The sequence below is a fragment of the Meriones unguiculatus genome, chromosome 6 (assembly GCF_030254825.1).
Source record: "Meriones unguiculatus strain TT.TT164.6M chromosome 6, Bangor_MerUng_6.1, whole genome shotgun sequence".
In the NCBI taxonomy this organism is placed as follows: Eukaryota; Metazoa; Chordata; class Mammalia; order Rodentia; family Muridae; genus Meriones; species Meriones unguiculatus.
This window is the reverse complement of record NC_083354.1, coordinates 119,045,203-119,062,074: the sequence shown is the minus strand read 5'-3', so window position 1 is coordinate 119,062,074 and position 16,872 is coordinate 119,045,203. Positions and strand designations below refer to the sequence as shown.

Here is a 16,872-nt window from a genome sequence, read left to right as displayed (position 1 = left end):
TATAAAATACCTTGTACGGTTTGTTAATATATACAGGAAATGTTGCAAAGTGATTTTTATCTGAAGATAACATTTACCTTGAATAATTGAACTAGGATGTTAATTAAGCCCAAGGACTTTTGAACAGGATGCAATGGACTATAGTGAGCTTAGTATAAAGACTGTGCAGCTATTATCTTTGTTAGGAAATGCACTGTAGTGTTTCCGATCACACGAGGCAGCTGCATCTGGAGAAAGGGGGCCACCAAAAAGACCCTGAGACTATTTTGAGTCCACTGAACCTATTAAATTAAAAAAGAAAGGAAAAGAACCTCCAAATCAGATGAAAAAGCATTATTTCAATGTACAGGAGAGGAGCATTGACCTAAATGTTTGTCTATTAAGTGGCTGAAAGTTAAAAATTTCTAGAGACTGATCAAAGAACATGTGCAATTGAGAAGACTGTTCCAAACTTTTTAGAAAATCGTGATCCTGAAAGGCTGTGACATGAGAGACCCCATACTACACTCGTCCCTGTGTGGTAGCCACTTCAGTGAGCATGGCAAATAAGTGACTTTTCCCACCTTTCCTCAGCCCCCAGGACAGACGAGCTGTTCTCCACATGCTGGCAGCGGGGAGTCCTTATTAAAACATGCTTTCAGCAGCTCTGAATGGTGACAGAACTACACTGAATGACTAGCCACTTCCACACAGGGCTTGCTCCTCTGGCCCCAACTCTCCAGAGTGAGGAAGCTCTGGAAAGGCCTTTGGGGGAGGGCAGCTCCTGTGTCTAGAGTGGTGGCTTGCTAGAGAGCACAGCCCAACATTAGGTCCCGCGTCGTTTCCTAAAGAGCTGACATCCGTAGATCTTGTCTTCCCAAACTCTGGGTTGTGGTAAATCCATTCAGGATGGTGGCGGCAGCTACCACCTCTAATTCCTTCCTCCCTCCTCCAACTTTCATATTCTCAATGATTAGATGAATTTAATGGAAGTGGTCCGTGAAAAACAATGAATGAAATTCCAGTTCCAGAATGATTTCATCAGGAGCCTGAGTTTGTGGTCACTGAGATCAGCCACTGACTTTGTTTAAAAAAAAAATATCAGAAGTGTGTTGGAAGGCAGGGCATCCTTACCCAGTCCTTCCCTTTACCCTTGTGTGGACCATGTAGGGGGCACATTGGGAGAAAACATCGGAAATTTTTAGGATCAGGACAGAATTGGGAATAGCAAGTAAATCACCCTCCTGAAGTGAAAAAGGGGAGGAGGAGAAGGCTGGTTTGTTATTGAGCTTTCCATAGACTGCCACATGGGCATGAAAGGTGGCGAGCGCAGTGACTGTGATGTAGTGGAGCATACTGGCTCTTTTCTCAAGGCAGCTTAAACACATAGGAGACTTCACCCTCCAGAAGAGGAGCTGAATTTGCTTATGTGACAAGCAAATTTCTAGGGACTGCTGTTCCAACTATCAGACGGAAAGCTGAAAGACTAAAATACTATAGTATTTTAATCCTTATGTTCAGTACTTTAATAATAATAATTGTAGTATATAAAATGAGTGTTTTTCAAAAACAAAGCAAAGCTCTGGATTTTCATCAACAGTTTGCATAGGATCCACTCAACAATGGAAAGTCATTCTTCCATTACAACTGAAGATGTATTTTAGAGTTATTTGCTAACCCAGACTGGATCCTGGACAAAGTAATAGTCATGTTACTTTGGCATCAATAAATGGACAGCTGTCCATTCAATTCCAAATACTAATTATAAGATATTGCCACTGTAATGTCATATCTAGAACTCTTTGTTGTTATTCAAGTATTTTTTCCATTTATGGATTTATTTATTCACTTTACATCCTGATCACAGCCCCCCTCCCACCTCTCCTTCCAACCCCACCCTCACACGCCTCTCTCCCCCACCATTTATTTCCCTCTCTTATTCTCCTCAAAGAAAGGGATGCCCCCTGTGGGTGCCAATACAACCCTGACACATCAAGTTACAGCTGGACTAAGCATATGCCCTCCCACTGAGGCCAGACAAGGTAGCCCAGTTAGGGGAAAGGGATCCAAAAGCAGGCAACAGAGTCAGAGACAGCCCCCACTCCAATTGTTAGGGAACCCACATGATGAGTAAGCTGCACATCTGCTACATATGTGTAGAGGGTCTAGTTCCAGCCCATGGATGCTCTTCGGTTGGTGGTTCAGACTGTGGGAGCCACCATAGTTAGTTTATTCTATAGGTCTTCTTGTGGTGTCCTTGACCCCTGTGACATCTTCAATCCCCCCTCCCACTCTTCCACAAAACTCCCAGAACTTGGTCTATTGTTTGTCTGTGGATCTCTGATTTGTTTCCATCAGCTGCTGGATGAAGTCTCTCACAAGACAGTTATGCCAAGCATAACTGATAGCAGAATATTATTAATAATGACAGGGATTGCTCTCTCCCACTGGGTGGGCCTCAAGTTGGGCCTGTCATTGGTTGTCCATTCCCTCAATATCTGTTCCATCTTAATCTCTGCATGTCTTGTAGGGAGGACAAATTTTGGGTTGAAGGTTTTGTGGGTGGATTGATGTCCCTCTCCCTCTACTGGGAGTCCTACCTGGCTACAGGAGGTGGCAACTTCAGGCTCCTTAACCCCTGCTGCTAGGATTCTCAGCCAGGGTCACCCCCACAGACTCCCAGGAGCTTCCTTGTCCCAGGTCCCCAGCTTGATCCTCACCACCACCAATTTCTTCTCTCTCCCAACCCTTCCCCAGCCCCATGTATGTTCTCCCTACATCTGATCTCAACCCCAGCTCCTCTCTCCACTCCCTCTCCCACCCAGATCCCTCCATCCATCCATTTCTATTTTATTTCTCTTTCTGAGTGAGATTCAAGCACCCTCCCGTGGGCCCTGCTTGTTACTTGGCATCTTTGGGTCTGTGGATTGTAGCCTAGTTGTCCTGTACTCTATAACTAATATTCACTTTCCAATTAGTATGTGCGCCTTTCTGGGTCTAGGTTACCTCACTCAGGATGATATTCTCTAGTTGCATCCATCATGCTAATAAACTTTGCTAGACATTTTCTAAAACTTAGTGATTCCCAAGAAAGATAAACACTTGGTGCTCCACACATAGACATGGCATAGTCAAAATACCAAACAACAATAAGAAAAATATTGCATCATGAGCAAGTCAACTCAGGGGTGATTAACACCTGAACTTTCAATAGAAACAATGAAAGCCAAAAAGACTTCAGATGACACAGTCAAGAAACTAAAAAAAGAATCAACCAAGAATCTTTCCCAGCATAACCATATTGCAAAAGTGAAGGCCACTAAAAACAGAGTTCATTCTAGTATTCCATCATACAAGAAACAGAAAAGGAAGTTCTTCAGGATGCAACAGGTTATACCATAGAATAATAAGAATCTACATGAGAAAACCAATCAAAAATTCATCAAAGTAGATAACTGTATAAATGGCAGTAGAGATGTGTTTCCTTTCCTTTCTTGAACGAATTATGAATACAATATCATAAACAATGTATACATAATAGTATTATTAAAGGGTCAAATGAGTGGGAACAAACCTACATTAGACTTAGGAAATGACAGCAAGTAGAAAGAGCCAGCATAGCAGGAGTTTGTAATGTGTACCAACTGTCCCTTGTCCCTTCACCTTCTTTAAACACAGAACTTATAAAATAATATCCACAATGTGTAATGTATATACAATTATATATTATAGTATTTATATAATAATGTTATTATAGCATACAGGAAGAAAAAGTAATATAACTGTGCAGGAGCAAAAATTCTATATCACACCCACATTAAGGGGGTATATATTTAAAGTGGATTCTACCAGGTTAAGATATATATTATGATTTATACATACTTTTAAAAAGCTAGTTAACAAATAACTTCAAAAATAAAATTTAAGAGACTGAAAAATGCCCTTTAGATCAAAAGACTCAAGTAGATGTAATAAACTTTGACAGTCACTCTACTCAACAGTAACAGAAGCACACTCTTGATGAGCATGACTCAAACATTACTCAGAAGAAATTATCTTCTTGACCATAAAGCACCATCAATAAAATTTAAAATAATAAGGTCATATAAAGTATACTCTCTAGTTAAAATTGAGTAAAATTATACATCAAGAAAAAGAAAATTTGAGAAATTTTCCAAATATGTTGAAACACAACATAAAAAATTTATGAGGTTCAGCTATTCAGGAGCATTTATAACTATAAATGACTACATGAAAAGAAAAAATATTGGATTAATAACTCATCTTCTGCTTTCAGAAACTGTATAAACTAAGGTCACAATGAATTCAATGGAAGCATTAATTAAGAAATATTAAACTCACTGCAGAAATAAATTAGAATAGAAAGTTACAGAAAAGTAGTTAATTCAAAAGCTGGTTCACTGAAAAGATTAATGAAATCAATGAATCTGGTTATACTACCAAAAGGAAATGAAAAGAGAAGATGTGAGCTGCTGAAAGCAAGGGCTAAAGAGAGAATACCATCACTGTCATTCCAAATGGAAAAGGATCATAAGGAAAATTCCGAGAATTCACATAGCATAAAGCCGGCTGTCACTGGTGCAAGGACAAACTGCCTAGGGTAACATGAGCTGACAAAACTAACCTGGATTAGTAGCAACCCAAAAGGTTTCCAAATACCAACAGCCCCGCCTCCTGACGGAATCATACTAACCATCAGAAGAACTAAACACTCAAATTGTGAACACTTAACTGAAATTAGATAGAAACCAGACATTTCAGTTCACTCACTGACTATAATATTACCCCATGCCAAATCCAGACAAAACGTCGCAAGAGCGAACAACTAAAAAGCAGCGCCTCCTACAGACAAAATGCAAAAACCCTCGATAAGGTACTAGCAAACCAAATCCAGTGACAACCAGTGTTGGTAATATGCCATGATCAAAGGGGATTTACCCCAAGGATGCCAGGCTGAGGTCGTATTTTAAATAATTTTATATAATACATCATATCAATAGGTAAAAAGCAAGAACGGCATGATCATCACAATGTCACAAAAGAAGGCATCAGCATTAACCCTCTTTTTGACAAAAGCATTCAGAAAACAAAAAATAGGGTAACTGCTAAGACCAGGTAAATGCCATCTGTGAGAAGCTCACAGGTTGCCTTGTACTTGGTCCTGAAATCATTGCTTTGCCCCTAAGATCAAGAACAAGGCAGAGAATGTGTGGTGCGGAACTCTGGTAGAGTACTTAGCTCCCGGGTGCAATATCCTATGTTCCATCTCCAGCACCCAACACAAAAAAGAAAAAAAAAACTACAGGAAACAAAGCAAGTCTATGCATACTCACGTCATGAAATAAGAGAGAAGTGGAAAGGAGAAAGAAGGACCGTTCTGAGATGACATGGTATTGTGTATTGTGTGTAGAAAATCCTAAATCATACACATATGCACTTGTGCATGCACATACACACACATCTGCAAATAGCACACATAAAATAATGTCTAAGAAATAAATCCAGAAAGATCAATATCAAAAATCAACTGCGTTTCTATACACCTAACAGTGAACAGACCCAAAGTGAAATTAATAAAACCAATTCAATTTGTAATCGCATAAAATAATAAAACATGTGGGAACAGATTTAGCAGTCAGTAACCACTGACTGCTATACTGTTATATGTAAGTGTGCCTATACATTTAACAATAGTAATTACAGGATATGTCATGAACTTGAGAGGGAGGGATAGAGGAAGAGTTAGAGGAAGAAGAGGAAAGTATAAAAATTATTTAAATACAGTACTCGTGTTTGAAATAATAAGAATAAGAATAAGAATACATTTAAAATAAAGAGCCCAAGCTGCCTTCTCTTCAGGAATTGCCAAGGTGTTGCTAAATTTTAGATGGAAATAACAAAGGACTAGTAAGGTTGACTGAACCTAAGCTACCCTGAAAATTCAGAAGAAAGTCAAACAGAATTAGTCTTTCCAATGCCAAACTCACTAGAAGCTCAGTAGTGTGGTTGACAGGCAGACTCAGAAATCAGCTGGATAAAGTAGAAAGTCCAAAACACCTTACAATTTTCTTCAATTACATTTCAATAAGGGTTTCAAGACAATTCAGTAAATATAACAGTTTGGGGATGGAGAGATGGTGCGGGCATTAAAGTCTATGCTCATAACCAGAATGTCAAAAATAACAGTTTTCAAGGGTGAAGTTGAACTTCAAACCCCCATGAAACAAAAGTCAACTGAAAAGGCCTGAACAGCTAAATCACAAAAACCTCTTTCATAAAGAAAAACTGTGAATTTTGGTAACCTTTGATTGTGTGGCAATCTACCAACCGTAACACCAAAATACAAGCAGCAACAGAAGAAAGACCCATCAGATTTTAAAATGTTTGTGCTTCAGAGATGATCATTAAATAGATTTAGTCCCTGTGGTATTTCTCATTTTTGTATCCTAGACTTATATGGATGCATAAAACCACATGTGAGAGAGAGAGAGAGACCTAAAGGTAGAACTGAACCTGTCTAGAAAAGCAAGGTTGAGGTGGGAGGGGAAAGGTGGAGAAGAGGGTGAGGAATGCGGGGGAGGAGTGTGTTCCAAGTACATTATGTACTTATTTGAAAATATCTTCATGAAACCAAGTATCAATACAATGAATAATGCCAGTTTAAAACTTCCTAGGAAAAAAAAAAGCTTCTATGCTTCAATGGACATCAATAAAGTAAAAAAAAAAAATCAACTCAAAAGAATGGGAAAAAATTATAAATCCTATAGCTTACTAGGAACTTCTCTCTACGCTACATAAAGAAATTCTAAATATGGACTAATAGAAAGAGAAATTACCCAAATGTTGAAAACATTTCATCATGTGTGAGCAGTGACGCATACACAGTATACCTTTGCCGCCTGTCTTAGTTATGGTTGCTATTGCCGTGGTAAAACACCATGACCATAAGCAGCTGGGGGAAGAAAGGTATACCTCTCTTACACTTTCATATCACAGCGCATTATCGGAGAAGTCAGGACACACACCTGAAGGCAAGAACTGATGCAGAGGCCATGGTGGAGTGCTGATTAGCGGCTTGCTCCGGCTGCCTTCTTACAGCACCCGGGACCACCACCCCGGGACTGTCACCTCACAAAGTGGGGTTAGCCCTTCCATACTTTTTCATTAATCGAGAACATTCACCATAGGCTTGTCCACAGGACAGTCTGATGGAGGTATTCTCTAAACGTAAGTTCCCTCTCTCCAAATGATTCCGTCTTGTGACAAGTTGACATAAAGATGACTAGCCCGGTATCTTAATTTTTAATCTCTAACGTTAATTTAAAGCAATATCAGCAAGAACTGTTAATAGTGTGAGTAAATACTTTTTGATGTTTTAATAGTCAGCTTTTTCTACGTGCAAAAATGTTTTGCTTGCTTGTGTGTGTTGCATCGTGTGTAAGAGACCCTGCTACCTGTAGAGGTCAGAAGAGAGCATCAGGTCCCTGGAACCAGAGTTACATGTGCCTGTGGACTGTGATGCGGGTGCTAGGAACAAAAGCCAGGTCCTCTGCAAGAGCAATTACTGTTCTTAGCCACTGTGATAGCTCTCAAGCCCCAAGCAAACACTTTTAATGCTAGACTGCCACAGACACACAAGAAAAATGATCTGCCAGGATTCTGTAGGACGGTAGCCAGTCACGATGTCAAACAATGGTTTTTAGAAGCTTGGCATGCTACACACATTAAAGCCAGAAAGAAAGAAAGAAAAGGAAGTTCCATAACCCAAAGTGACTTAAGAGATGAAAAGAAAATGTTTGGTAGAGTTTGTATCTAAGTATGTTGAGACCCTTATGCTGGAGCACCAGGGGCTTTCAAGAGTTGTCAAAATTCAATCATGGATAATTGATTCCTTTCCAAAACCCACCTGAGAAAGTTTCTGGCTTGAGCTATTGAAACAATATAAAAATATAGACTACAAAAGAAATACAGACTCCTCACTTTCAGTCTAATCCGCCACCTCCTGTTGCCTTAGAAATGTCCGTTTCCACGAAATGATGTAACAACGGTCTGCCTAAAGTGATACAGTGTTCATTCACAAGAGATGGTCTTGGTAAATAACATTTGACACTTTTCCCTCTTAATGACATAGAGTTTTGTGGGACTATAATTCTTTATGTTTGTGAGGAAGGAGTGGAAAGAAAGCTGCAAAAATCTAAAAGTAATTGCGTCACTTTTTATACTTCTGTGAGGGGTTGCATGTGCATAGTATGTTTCTTCAAGTGAGTACACACGTGTATATGGAAGCCTGCAGTTGACGTCAGGAGTTATCCTGACCCCACTTCCATCTTATTCCCTGAGGCTAGGGTCTCTGACTCCAACCCAGAGCTCACTGATAGGGCGAGGGTTATTAACCGCCTTGATAACCATCTTGAACTGCTAACAGGTGGTCTGCCGTGCCTGCCTGGCATGTCCATGGGTTCTGGGGATCAAACTTGAATCCTCAAGGTTGTGAGGCAAGAACTTTAACCACTGAACCTTGTAACTGCACCTTTGTATCCAGAGCACGAGGCAGTTAAAGATATCCACACTGGTCCCAGGGTTGGCTATGAGAGAAAACACAAGGCAACCCTAAGTGGTCACTCTCTTTTGACGATAGGTAGCTCTTATTTCCATAGTAATTCAATATCTAAAGTCCAGCACTCACTGCTGGTCACCCTAGGAAAGACCACTCTACTAACGAAAACTCTGCATTGTCATTCCAGGTACCCACTTCTTTTACCTCTCCTGGAGCAGGAGTACGCGGCCAAAAAAGTTTTCAATGCTATTTTAGAGGAACAAGTTTACCTCCTCATACCCAAGTTTTCATATGTTGCATTGATTCTCAAACAGTAAGTTAATGAAGATCTAATTGGCCTTTGGGTTGACTGTGAACAAACTATCTGATTATTGCTAGTTTTTCCTATCTAGAAGGTAATTCCACTCTTATTTAAAATGATGACAAAGAATTTTAATATTACACAAGGAAGATTTATTGGGCTTTTGTGAACCATGTCTTTGTTACTTCAAGTATTAATTAAATTAAGCATTATTTAGGCCTCTTGAGAGCACACTGTATTTTTTCCTGCACAGAATCAAATAGCAACCAAATTCTGGGGGGAGAGGGGGCTTTGGAGATGTCTTAAGGGGTGTGTGTGTGTGTGTGTGTGTGTGTGTGTGTGTGTCTGTGTGTGTGTGTGTCTCGGTTGTTGTTTGTATGTGTTTTTTTAATCATTTACTTGGGTTTCTTGAGATAGTATGAGGTTGCATACTCCAGGTTCTCAATCCTCTGGCCTCAACTTCCTGATTACTGTATGCAATACCACATTCAGCTCTTTTTGTTGTTGTTTTTGTGTATTTACTTAATTTAGTTTGCATAAGGCAGAGCTATACTTTTGCAATAATGAACAAAAATCCTGAATGTTTCTGAGAAAATGCTAAGGTATTTGGTGATTTCTTCATTTCACTTAGTAAAAGAGTTCTTGCAATGTCCTTTAAGGACAACACGGTGCATTCTGGAGTATTTGTGGGTAGCCTCTCACAGGCTCACATCTGGCATGTAGGCAGTGCCTTCGGTGCGTTGCCTATGGCTCTGATGGATGTTCAGGGAGCTTACCAGCATAGCACATCTGGAGTCTACAGAGGATTGAGAATTCTTCAAGATTTACTGGAACTACTAAAGCCTTCACATCAATAACTTCTCCTGCTCTGCTGTATGCACAAGATGCCCTTGTGAACAGTGCTTGGGATCAGAAGTGTTTGGGGCTTCAGGTTTATTCAAGTTTTGTATTGATTTACATATAATGAGGCATATTAGGGATAGGATCCGAGTCTGAACAGGTAATCCATGTGTTTCCTGCATACCGACACACAACCCAAAGGTCATCTGAATAAGGGCTTTTCTTATGACTTGTCTTATACCAGATGTGGACTTTCCCTCTCAGGGCATCATGTTTGCGCCTTGAAAGCCCTGGACTCTGGAGCATGAGGATTGTGTTACTGAGAAATGTAGTACATTCTTTTTTTTTTTCTATTACTTACAGTTTATTCACTTTGCATCCCAGCTGTAGCCCCCTCCAACGTCCCCTCCCAACCCCATCCTCTCTCCCTCTTCACCTCCCAAGCCTCTTTACAAATCCACTGATAAGAGAGATCTTCCTCCCCCTCCCTCTGACCCTAGTCTATAAGGTCTCCTCAAGATTGGCTTCACTGTCTTCCTCTGTGGCCTGGTAAGGCTGCTCCCCATCAGGGGGAGGTGATCAAAGAGCCAGCCACTGAGTTCATGTCAGAGACAGTCCCTGTTCCCATTACTAGGGAACTCACTTGGACACTAAGCTGACATGGGCTGCATCTGTGCAGGGGTTCTAGGTTATCTCTATGCATGGTCCTTGGTTGGAATATCAGTCTAAGAAAAGACCCCTGTGGCCAGGTTTTTTGGTTCTGTTGCTCTCCTTGTAGAACTCCTGCCCCTCCAGGTATTTCTATCTCCCCCTTCTTTCATAAGATTCCCTGCACTCTGTCCAAAGTTTGTCTATGAGTCTCAACATCTGCTTTGACACCATGCTGGTTAGAGTTTTTCAGGGGCCCTCTGTGGTAGGCTCCTGTCCTGTTCCCTGTTTTCTACCTCTTCCAATGTCTATCCCGTTTGCCTTTAAGAATGACGATTGAGCATCTTACCCAGGGTCCTCCTTCTCGCTTAGCTTCTTTAGTTGTACAGATTTTTAGTATGTTTATCCTATATTATATGTCTAATGTCCACTTATAAGTGAGTATGTACAATGTGTGTCTTTCTACTTCCGGAATACCTCACTCAGGATGATTTTTTCTAATTCCCACCATTTGCCTGCAATGTTCATGATTTCCTTGTTTTTAATTGCTGAGTAGTATTCCATTGTGTAAATATACCAGAATTTCTGTATCCATTCCTCAGTTAATGAACATTTGGCTATTATGAATAAAGCTGCTAGGAATATGGCTGAGCAAATGACCTTGTTGTGTAATTGAGCATATTTTGGATATATGCCTACGACTGGTATAGCTGGATCTTGAGGTAGCACTGTTCCTAATTGTCTGAGAAAGCACCAGATTGATTTCAAAAGTGGTTGTACAAGTTTACATTCCCACCAGCAACACAGGAGGGTTCCCCTTTCTCCACAACCTCTCCAGCATGTATTGGCACTTGAGTTTTTTATCTTAGACATTCTAATGGGTGTAAGGTGAAATCTCAGGGTTGTTTCGATTAGCATCAGCCCCCTCCCCGGATGAGTAAGGATGTTGAACATTTCTTTAAGTGTTTCTCTGTCATTCAATATTCCTCTATTGAAAGTTCTCTGTTTAACTCTGGACCTCATTTTTAATTGGATTACTTGGTTTGTTGCTTTTTAACTTCTTTAGTTTTTTATATATTCTGGATATTAGCCCTCTGTCAGATGTAGGGTTGGTGAAGATACTTTCCCAGTCTGTAGGCTTTCGTATTGTTCTGATGACTGTGTCCTTTGCTTTACAGAAGCTTTTCAGTTTCATGAGGTCCCATTTATTGATTGTTGCTCTTAGAACCAGTGCTGTTGGTTCTGTTCAGGAAGTTTTCTCCTGTGCTCTTCCCCACTTTTTCTTCTAACAGGTTTAGTGTGTCTGGTTTTATGTTGAAGTCTTTGATCTACTTGGACTTTAGTTTTGTGCAGGGTGATAAATTCAGATCTATTTATATTTTTCTACATGCAAACAACCAGATAGACCAGCACCATTTGTTGAAGTTGCTATCTTTTTTCCATTGTATGGTTTGGCTTCTTAAAACATCAAGGATTCATAGGTGTGTGGGTTTATTTCTAGATCTTCTATTTAATTCCATTGATCCACCATTCTGTTTCTATGCCAGTACCATGTGGTTTTTATTATTATTGCTCTGTAGTACAGCTTAAAATCATGGATGGAGATACCTCCAGATGATCGGTTGTTGTATGTACAGAATTATTTTGGCAATTATGGGTTGTTTTTTTGTTTGTTTTTCCATATGAAGTTGAGAGTTTTTCTTTCAAGCTCTGTAAAGAACTGTGTTGGTATTTTGATGGGAATTGCATTGAATCTGTAGATTGCATTTTTCAGGATGCCCATTTTCACTATGTTAATCCTACTGATCCATGAGCATGGGGGATCTTTCCATCTTCTAATGTCTTCTTCAATTTCTTCAGAGACTTGAAGCTTTTTTCAAACAGGTCTTTCATTTGCTTGGTTAAAATCACACCAAGGTACTTTATGTCCTTTGTGGCTATTGTGAAGAGTGTAGTTTCCCTAATTTCTCTCTCAGCACTTTTGTCTTTCATATACAGGAGCACTATTGCTTTTTTTTTATAGTTAATTTTATATCCAGCCACTTTGCTGAAGGTGTTTATCAGCTGAAGGAGTTCTCTGGTTGAATTTTTGGGGTCGCTCATGTATACTATCATATCATCTGCAAATAGTGATACTTTGACCTCTTCCTTTTCAATTCCCCTTGATCTCCTTTAGGAGTCTTATTGTTCTAGCTAGGACTTCAAGTACTATGTTGAAGAGGTATGGAGAGAGTGGGCAGCCTTGCTTTGTCCCTGATTTCAGTGGAATTGATTTAAGTTTCTCTCCATTTAGTTTGATGTTGGCTATAGGCTTGCTGTATATTGTCTTTACTATGTTTAGGTATGTGCCTTGTATCCCTGATCTCTCCAAAACTTTAAACATGAATGGGTGTTGGATTTTGTCAAATGTTTTTTCAGCACTTAAGGAGATGATCATGTGGTTTTTCACCTTCGGTTTGTTTATATGGTGGATTACATTGATGGATTTCCATATGTTGAACCACCTCTGCATGCCTGGGATGAAGCCCACTTGGTGGCTGATGCTTTTTATTTTTTCCTGGATTTGGTTTACAAGTACTTTATTGGTATTTTTTTTATCAATGTTCATAAGAGAGATAGGTCTGAAGTTCTCTTTTTTGGTTGGGTCTTTGTGTGGTTTAGAAATCAAGGCGACTGTGGCTTCATAGAATGAGTTTGGTAATGTTCCTTCTGTTTCTATTTTGTGGAATAGTTTGAAGAGAATTGGAGTTAGCTCTTCTTTGAAGGTCTAGTAGAATTCTGAGCTGAAACCATCTGGCCCTAGGTTGTTTTGTTGTTGTTGTTGTTTGTTTTGTTTTGTTTTGTTTTGTTGTTGTTGTTTTGGGGGGTGGTTTTTGGTTTTGTTTGGAAAGAAGACTTTAATGACTGCTTCTATTTCCTTGAGGAAATAAAGGACTATTTACTCTATTTACCTGCTCTTAATTTAATTTTGGTAAATGGAATCTATCAAGAAATTTGTCCATATCATTTTGATTTTCAAATTTTGTGGCATATAGGCTTCTGTAGTAAGACCTAATGATTGTTTGGATTTCCTCAGTCTCTATGGTTATGTCCCCCTTTTCGTTTCTGATTTTTCTGATTTGCATAGTTTCTCTCTGCCTTTTAGTTAGTTTGGCTAAGCGTTTGTCTATTTTGTTTATTTTCTCAAAGAACCAGCTCTTGGTCTCATTGATTCTTTGAATTGTTTTCTTTGTTTTTAATTGATTTCAGTTTGACTATTTCCAATTGTCTACTTTTCTTGGGTGTGTCTGCTTCTTTTTTCTAGGGCTTTTGGTGTTAAGTTGCTTGTATGAGATGTCTCAAACTTCTTTCTGTAGGTACTTAGTGCTATGAACTTTCCTCTTAGCACTGCTTTTGTTATGTCTCATAAGTTTGGATAAGTTGTGCCTTCATTTTCATTGCATTTTAGGAAGTTTCAAATTTCTTTTTTCATTTCTTCTCTGATCAAGCTGTCGTTGAGAGTTGTTTAGTTTCCATGTGTATGTAGCCTTTTTGTTATTTCTGTTGTTGTTGAGGTCTGGTTTTAGGCCATGGTGGTCTGATAAAATACAAGCGATTATTTCAATCTTCTTGTATCTGTTGAGGTTTGCTTTGTGCCCAACTAAATGCTCAGTTTTTGAGAAGGTTCCATGAGGTGCTGAAAAGAAGGTATACTCTTTTGAATTTGGGTAAAAAGTTCTGTAGATATCTATTAGCTCCATTTGATTTAAGACCTCTGTAAGTGGCATTATTTCCCTATTTAGTACATGCTTTACTATTTATACCTACTTGTTACATTCCCTGTCCTTCCTCAGCTAAACTAAGTGAAAGCCAATGTTCCTCACTGTATAATCCATCACACTTGTCACTGCCTTCTAGTTCTTAACACACTGGACACCTACCAGCTTGTGCGCCCTCTAAGAATACAATTTCTAAATTCTTTCCTGGTCTATGCTTGCACCCAGGACAGGACTTGATAAGAATAAACATGCAAAAATATCTGCTCATTTGAACTGGGCTGATCCAAGCAGAAGTGATCTGAAGTCCAGCATTATCTTTGATCTAAGCAATGCCTCTCAGTTTCAGATGCACATTGGAACCATCCTCACACTTAAAACTACTGTGCCACACATAATATTCACAATTGGTATGATTTTATTCTAATTCTTGCTATTGTTGTCTAGTAAATAAGTATGTCCTAAGTAAATAATAAGCCATCTGGTCTCTCCAAAGAACCAGTGAGTAGACAGCATGTGCAGAAACTGGGATGTTCTTTCCAAGTTTGGAGAATGATTCTAGGATGTAGGAAGGGCTGAAAGCGTCCATCATTATCCATGATGTCGATGTCCCTGAACTCTGTATGATATGGTGGCATCTTTCCATTTATCCCTCCCATCAAGTGACAGGTGCACAACATAAGTCTTGTTCTTTCAGACTCTGTGTTATTTGCACCATTTGCAAAGTAGTCCCTTTGGTGACTTTAAGAGTCTTAAATGGTCATAACTTTTCTCTCCTTTTCTCTAGGATAATATCTCCAAAAATGATGATTGCCCTTGGTGAGTACCTTGGCATGGACAGCTGTATGACTTCATTCACAGGGAGAGCAAAAGCAAAGGAACTGCATCCTGAAGCAGAAAGGAAAGAGCAGTAGCTCTGGCCTTGACCATGATAATCACATAGAGTGATGAGAGAGTATGCTGTTGGGAATGCCCCTAGTAGTTGTAGCATGTCCTTCTACCTGGGACCACCCAGGCTTTGGAAAGTATATACCTTCCCTTTCCAGGAGACAGTTTGCACATAGCTCTTTCTCTTTCTCTTCTCTCTCCTCAGTTTTCTTTCTTTCTTTTTTTTCATTCAAGATCTCAATATACTGTCTAGGCTGGCCTTTCATGATCCTCCTTTCATAAGCCTCAGCCTTTGAGGGCTGGGTTGGTAGATATTTATCACCTTTCCCAGCCACACTGATATTCTTCTAAGCATTTATACTATCTATCTAGATTCCCATATAATTCTTTCGTTTGGTACATAAAAATTTTGCAATCTTTTCAGTGAACTCTGATCATATTGTATTTATAGAATGTTAATGCAAATTAGCCCTAATCTCATTTTAAAATAGAATATAAGATACTTCCAGGAAAGATGTAATTATAAGTAATGAACTTGTAAATCAGTGTTGAGAACTGATAAATTTTCAATATCTGATATAGTATACATGTTAATTTTATAGTTAAAATGTTTACTTCAAAAACTGAAGATGGATTTGTATTGCCTATTAATCCCTACTGGATTTAGGTGATCGCATGAAGATTGTTATTGCGACCAAAACTGAACATGCTTATTGTATTAAAGAAATCTGTAACTTATCAGTTTTGTTTGTGTCTCAATGTGTTAAAGAATTCTTCACTCTTTTACTTCTTAGGAAAAGTAATTGCTGTAGACCTTATATACTCTGCTGTCTTATAAATAAAATATACTTTTGTAATAACATCAGAATATGCTGCTTTAATATATCTTAAATCAAGGTATTTTTTTCAAACACTTATACCTTGGGAATGTACACTTCACATCTGGCCATTTCACAAGCAGTCATAACAATGGTGTTTCTGGTGATCTCTAAGCTCAAGATGCTGCTTTAACTGTAATGACCACACAATGGTCCCATTAAGCTCTCTTTACATCCAAGGACAAGTGGGAGTGACAGCAGAAATCTATGTTTCTACTGCATTACAATATGCCTTCTGTTAATGACAGAGCGTATTACTATGACTTATTCTTTTACTGGAGACATGGTTCTTATACATTCATGCAACTAAGGCAGTGTTTACCTTGAGGCAGAAAAGGAAGGGAAAGGTTGGCCTAATAGAACACAGCAGTCAAAAAAAGAGCATCAGTAGGGCAATAATATGTTTGACAGTTTTGTGTGTAAAAACTGGACCTGTTTGGCTTTCAGTGTGGGCTCTAGAAAGTGTCTATTTATCCACTAGCTCAGCACATATTTACCAAGTACCTGTATCTACAGCACTACAAACAGAGAGATGAGTAAAACAGACACTAAACATAGGACAAGAGCTTTCTGGATGCCGCTAAACACACAGAGACTTTGATTTGGTTTTGCCCTTTTCCTGGTCAATACTGTGGGTCAATATTGTAGGTTTACAGTATTTGAAAGCTTCATAGTCTGTCTCCTGCTTCTTGTTTGTATTGACATGTTCTCTACCTGAGAATTGCTTCAACTCCCTAATTCTGTCCCACTGATAACAGCAGTAAGCCTTGTGTATCACATCTGTGTCTAAGAAACATTGCTTATAAAGATCCCTGGCTGGTAGTGCACAACTGACAGGAGTGACAAATGGACAATATGCTCCTAGTACGGAATGACATCATATTCTGGGCTTCCTGGGGCTAGAGGATTCTGCCCACTCGGAATCCGAAGGCTATGCCTGTGAAACTACTGAGTCTATGGGGATGTAAGGCAGACATCACACATGACCCATCCCAAAGCTGAGGA

General features: G+C 39.2%; 1 protein-coding gene across 2 annotated transcripts in view; it reads left to right on the top strand.

The window, feature by feature from the left end:
- LOC110562495 (short-chain dehydrogenase/reductase family 16C member 6) overlaps positions 1–15,849 on the top strand; it is a 31,974-nt gene extending 16,125 nt beyond the window's left edge. For both annotated transcript variants that reach the window (XM_060384615.1, XM_060384614.1), the window contains exons 6-7: positions 8,745–8,870; positions 14,889–15,849. In XM_060384615.1, the coding sequence (XP_060240598.1) occupies positions 8,745–8,870; positions 14,889–15,015 (253 nt within the window). In that variant the 3' untranslated portion in view covers positions 15,016–15,849. The remainder of the gene's footprint in view (positions 1–8,744; positions 8,871–14,888) is intronic.
- The last annotated feature ends 1,023 nt before the right edge of the window (positions 15,850–16,872 follow it).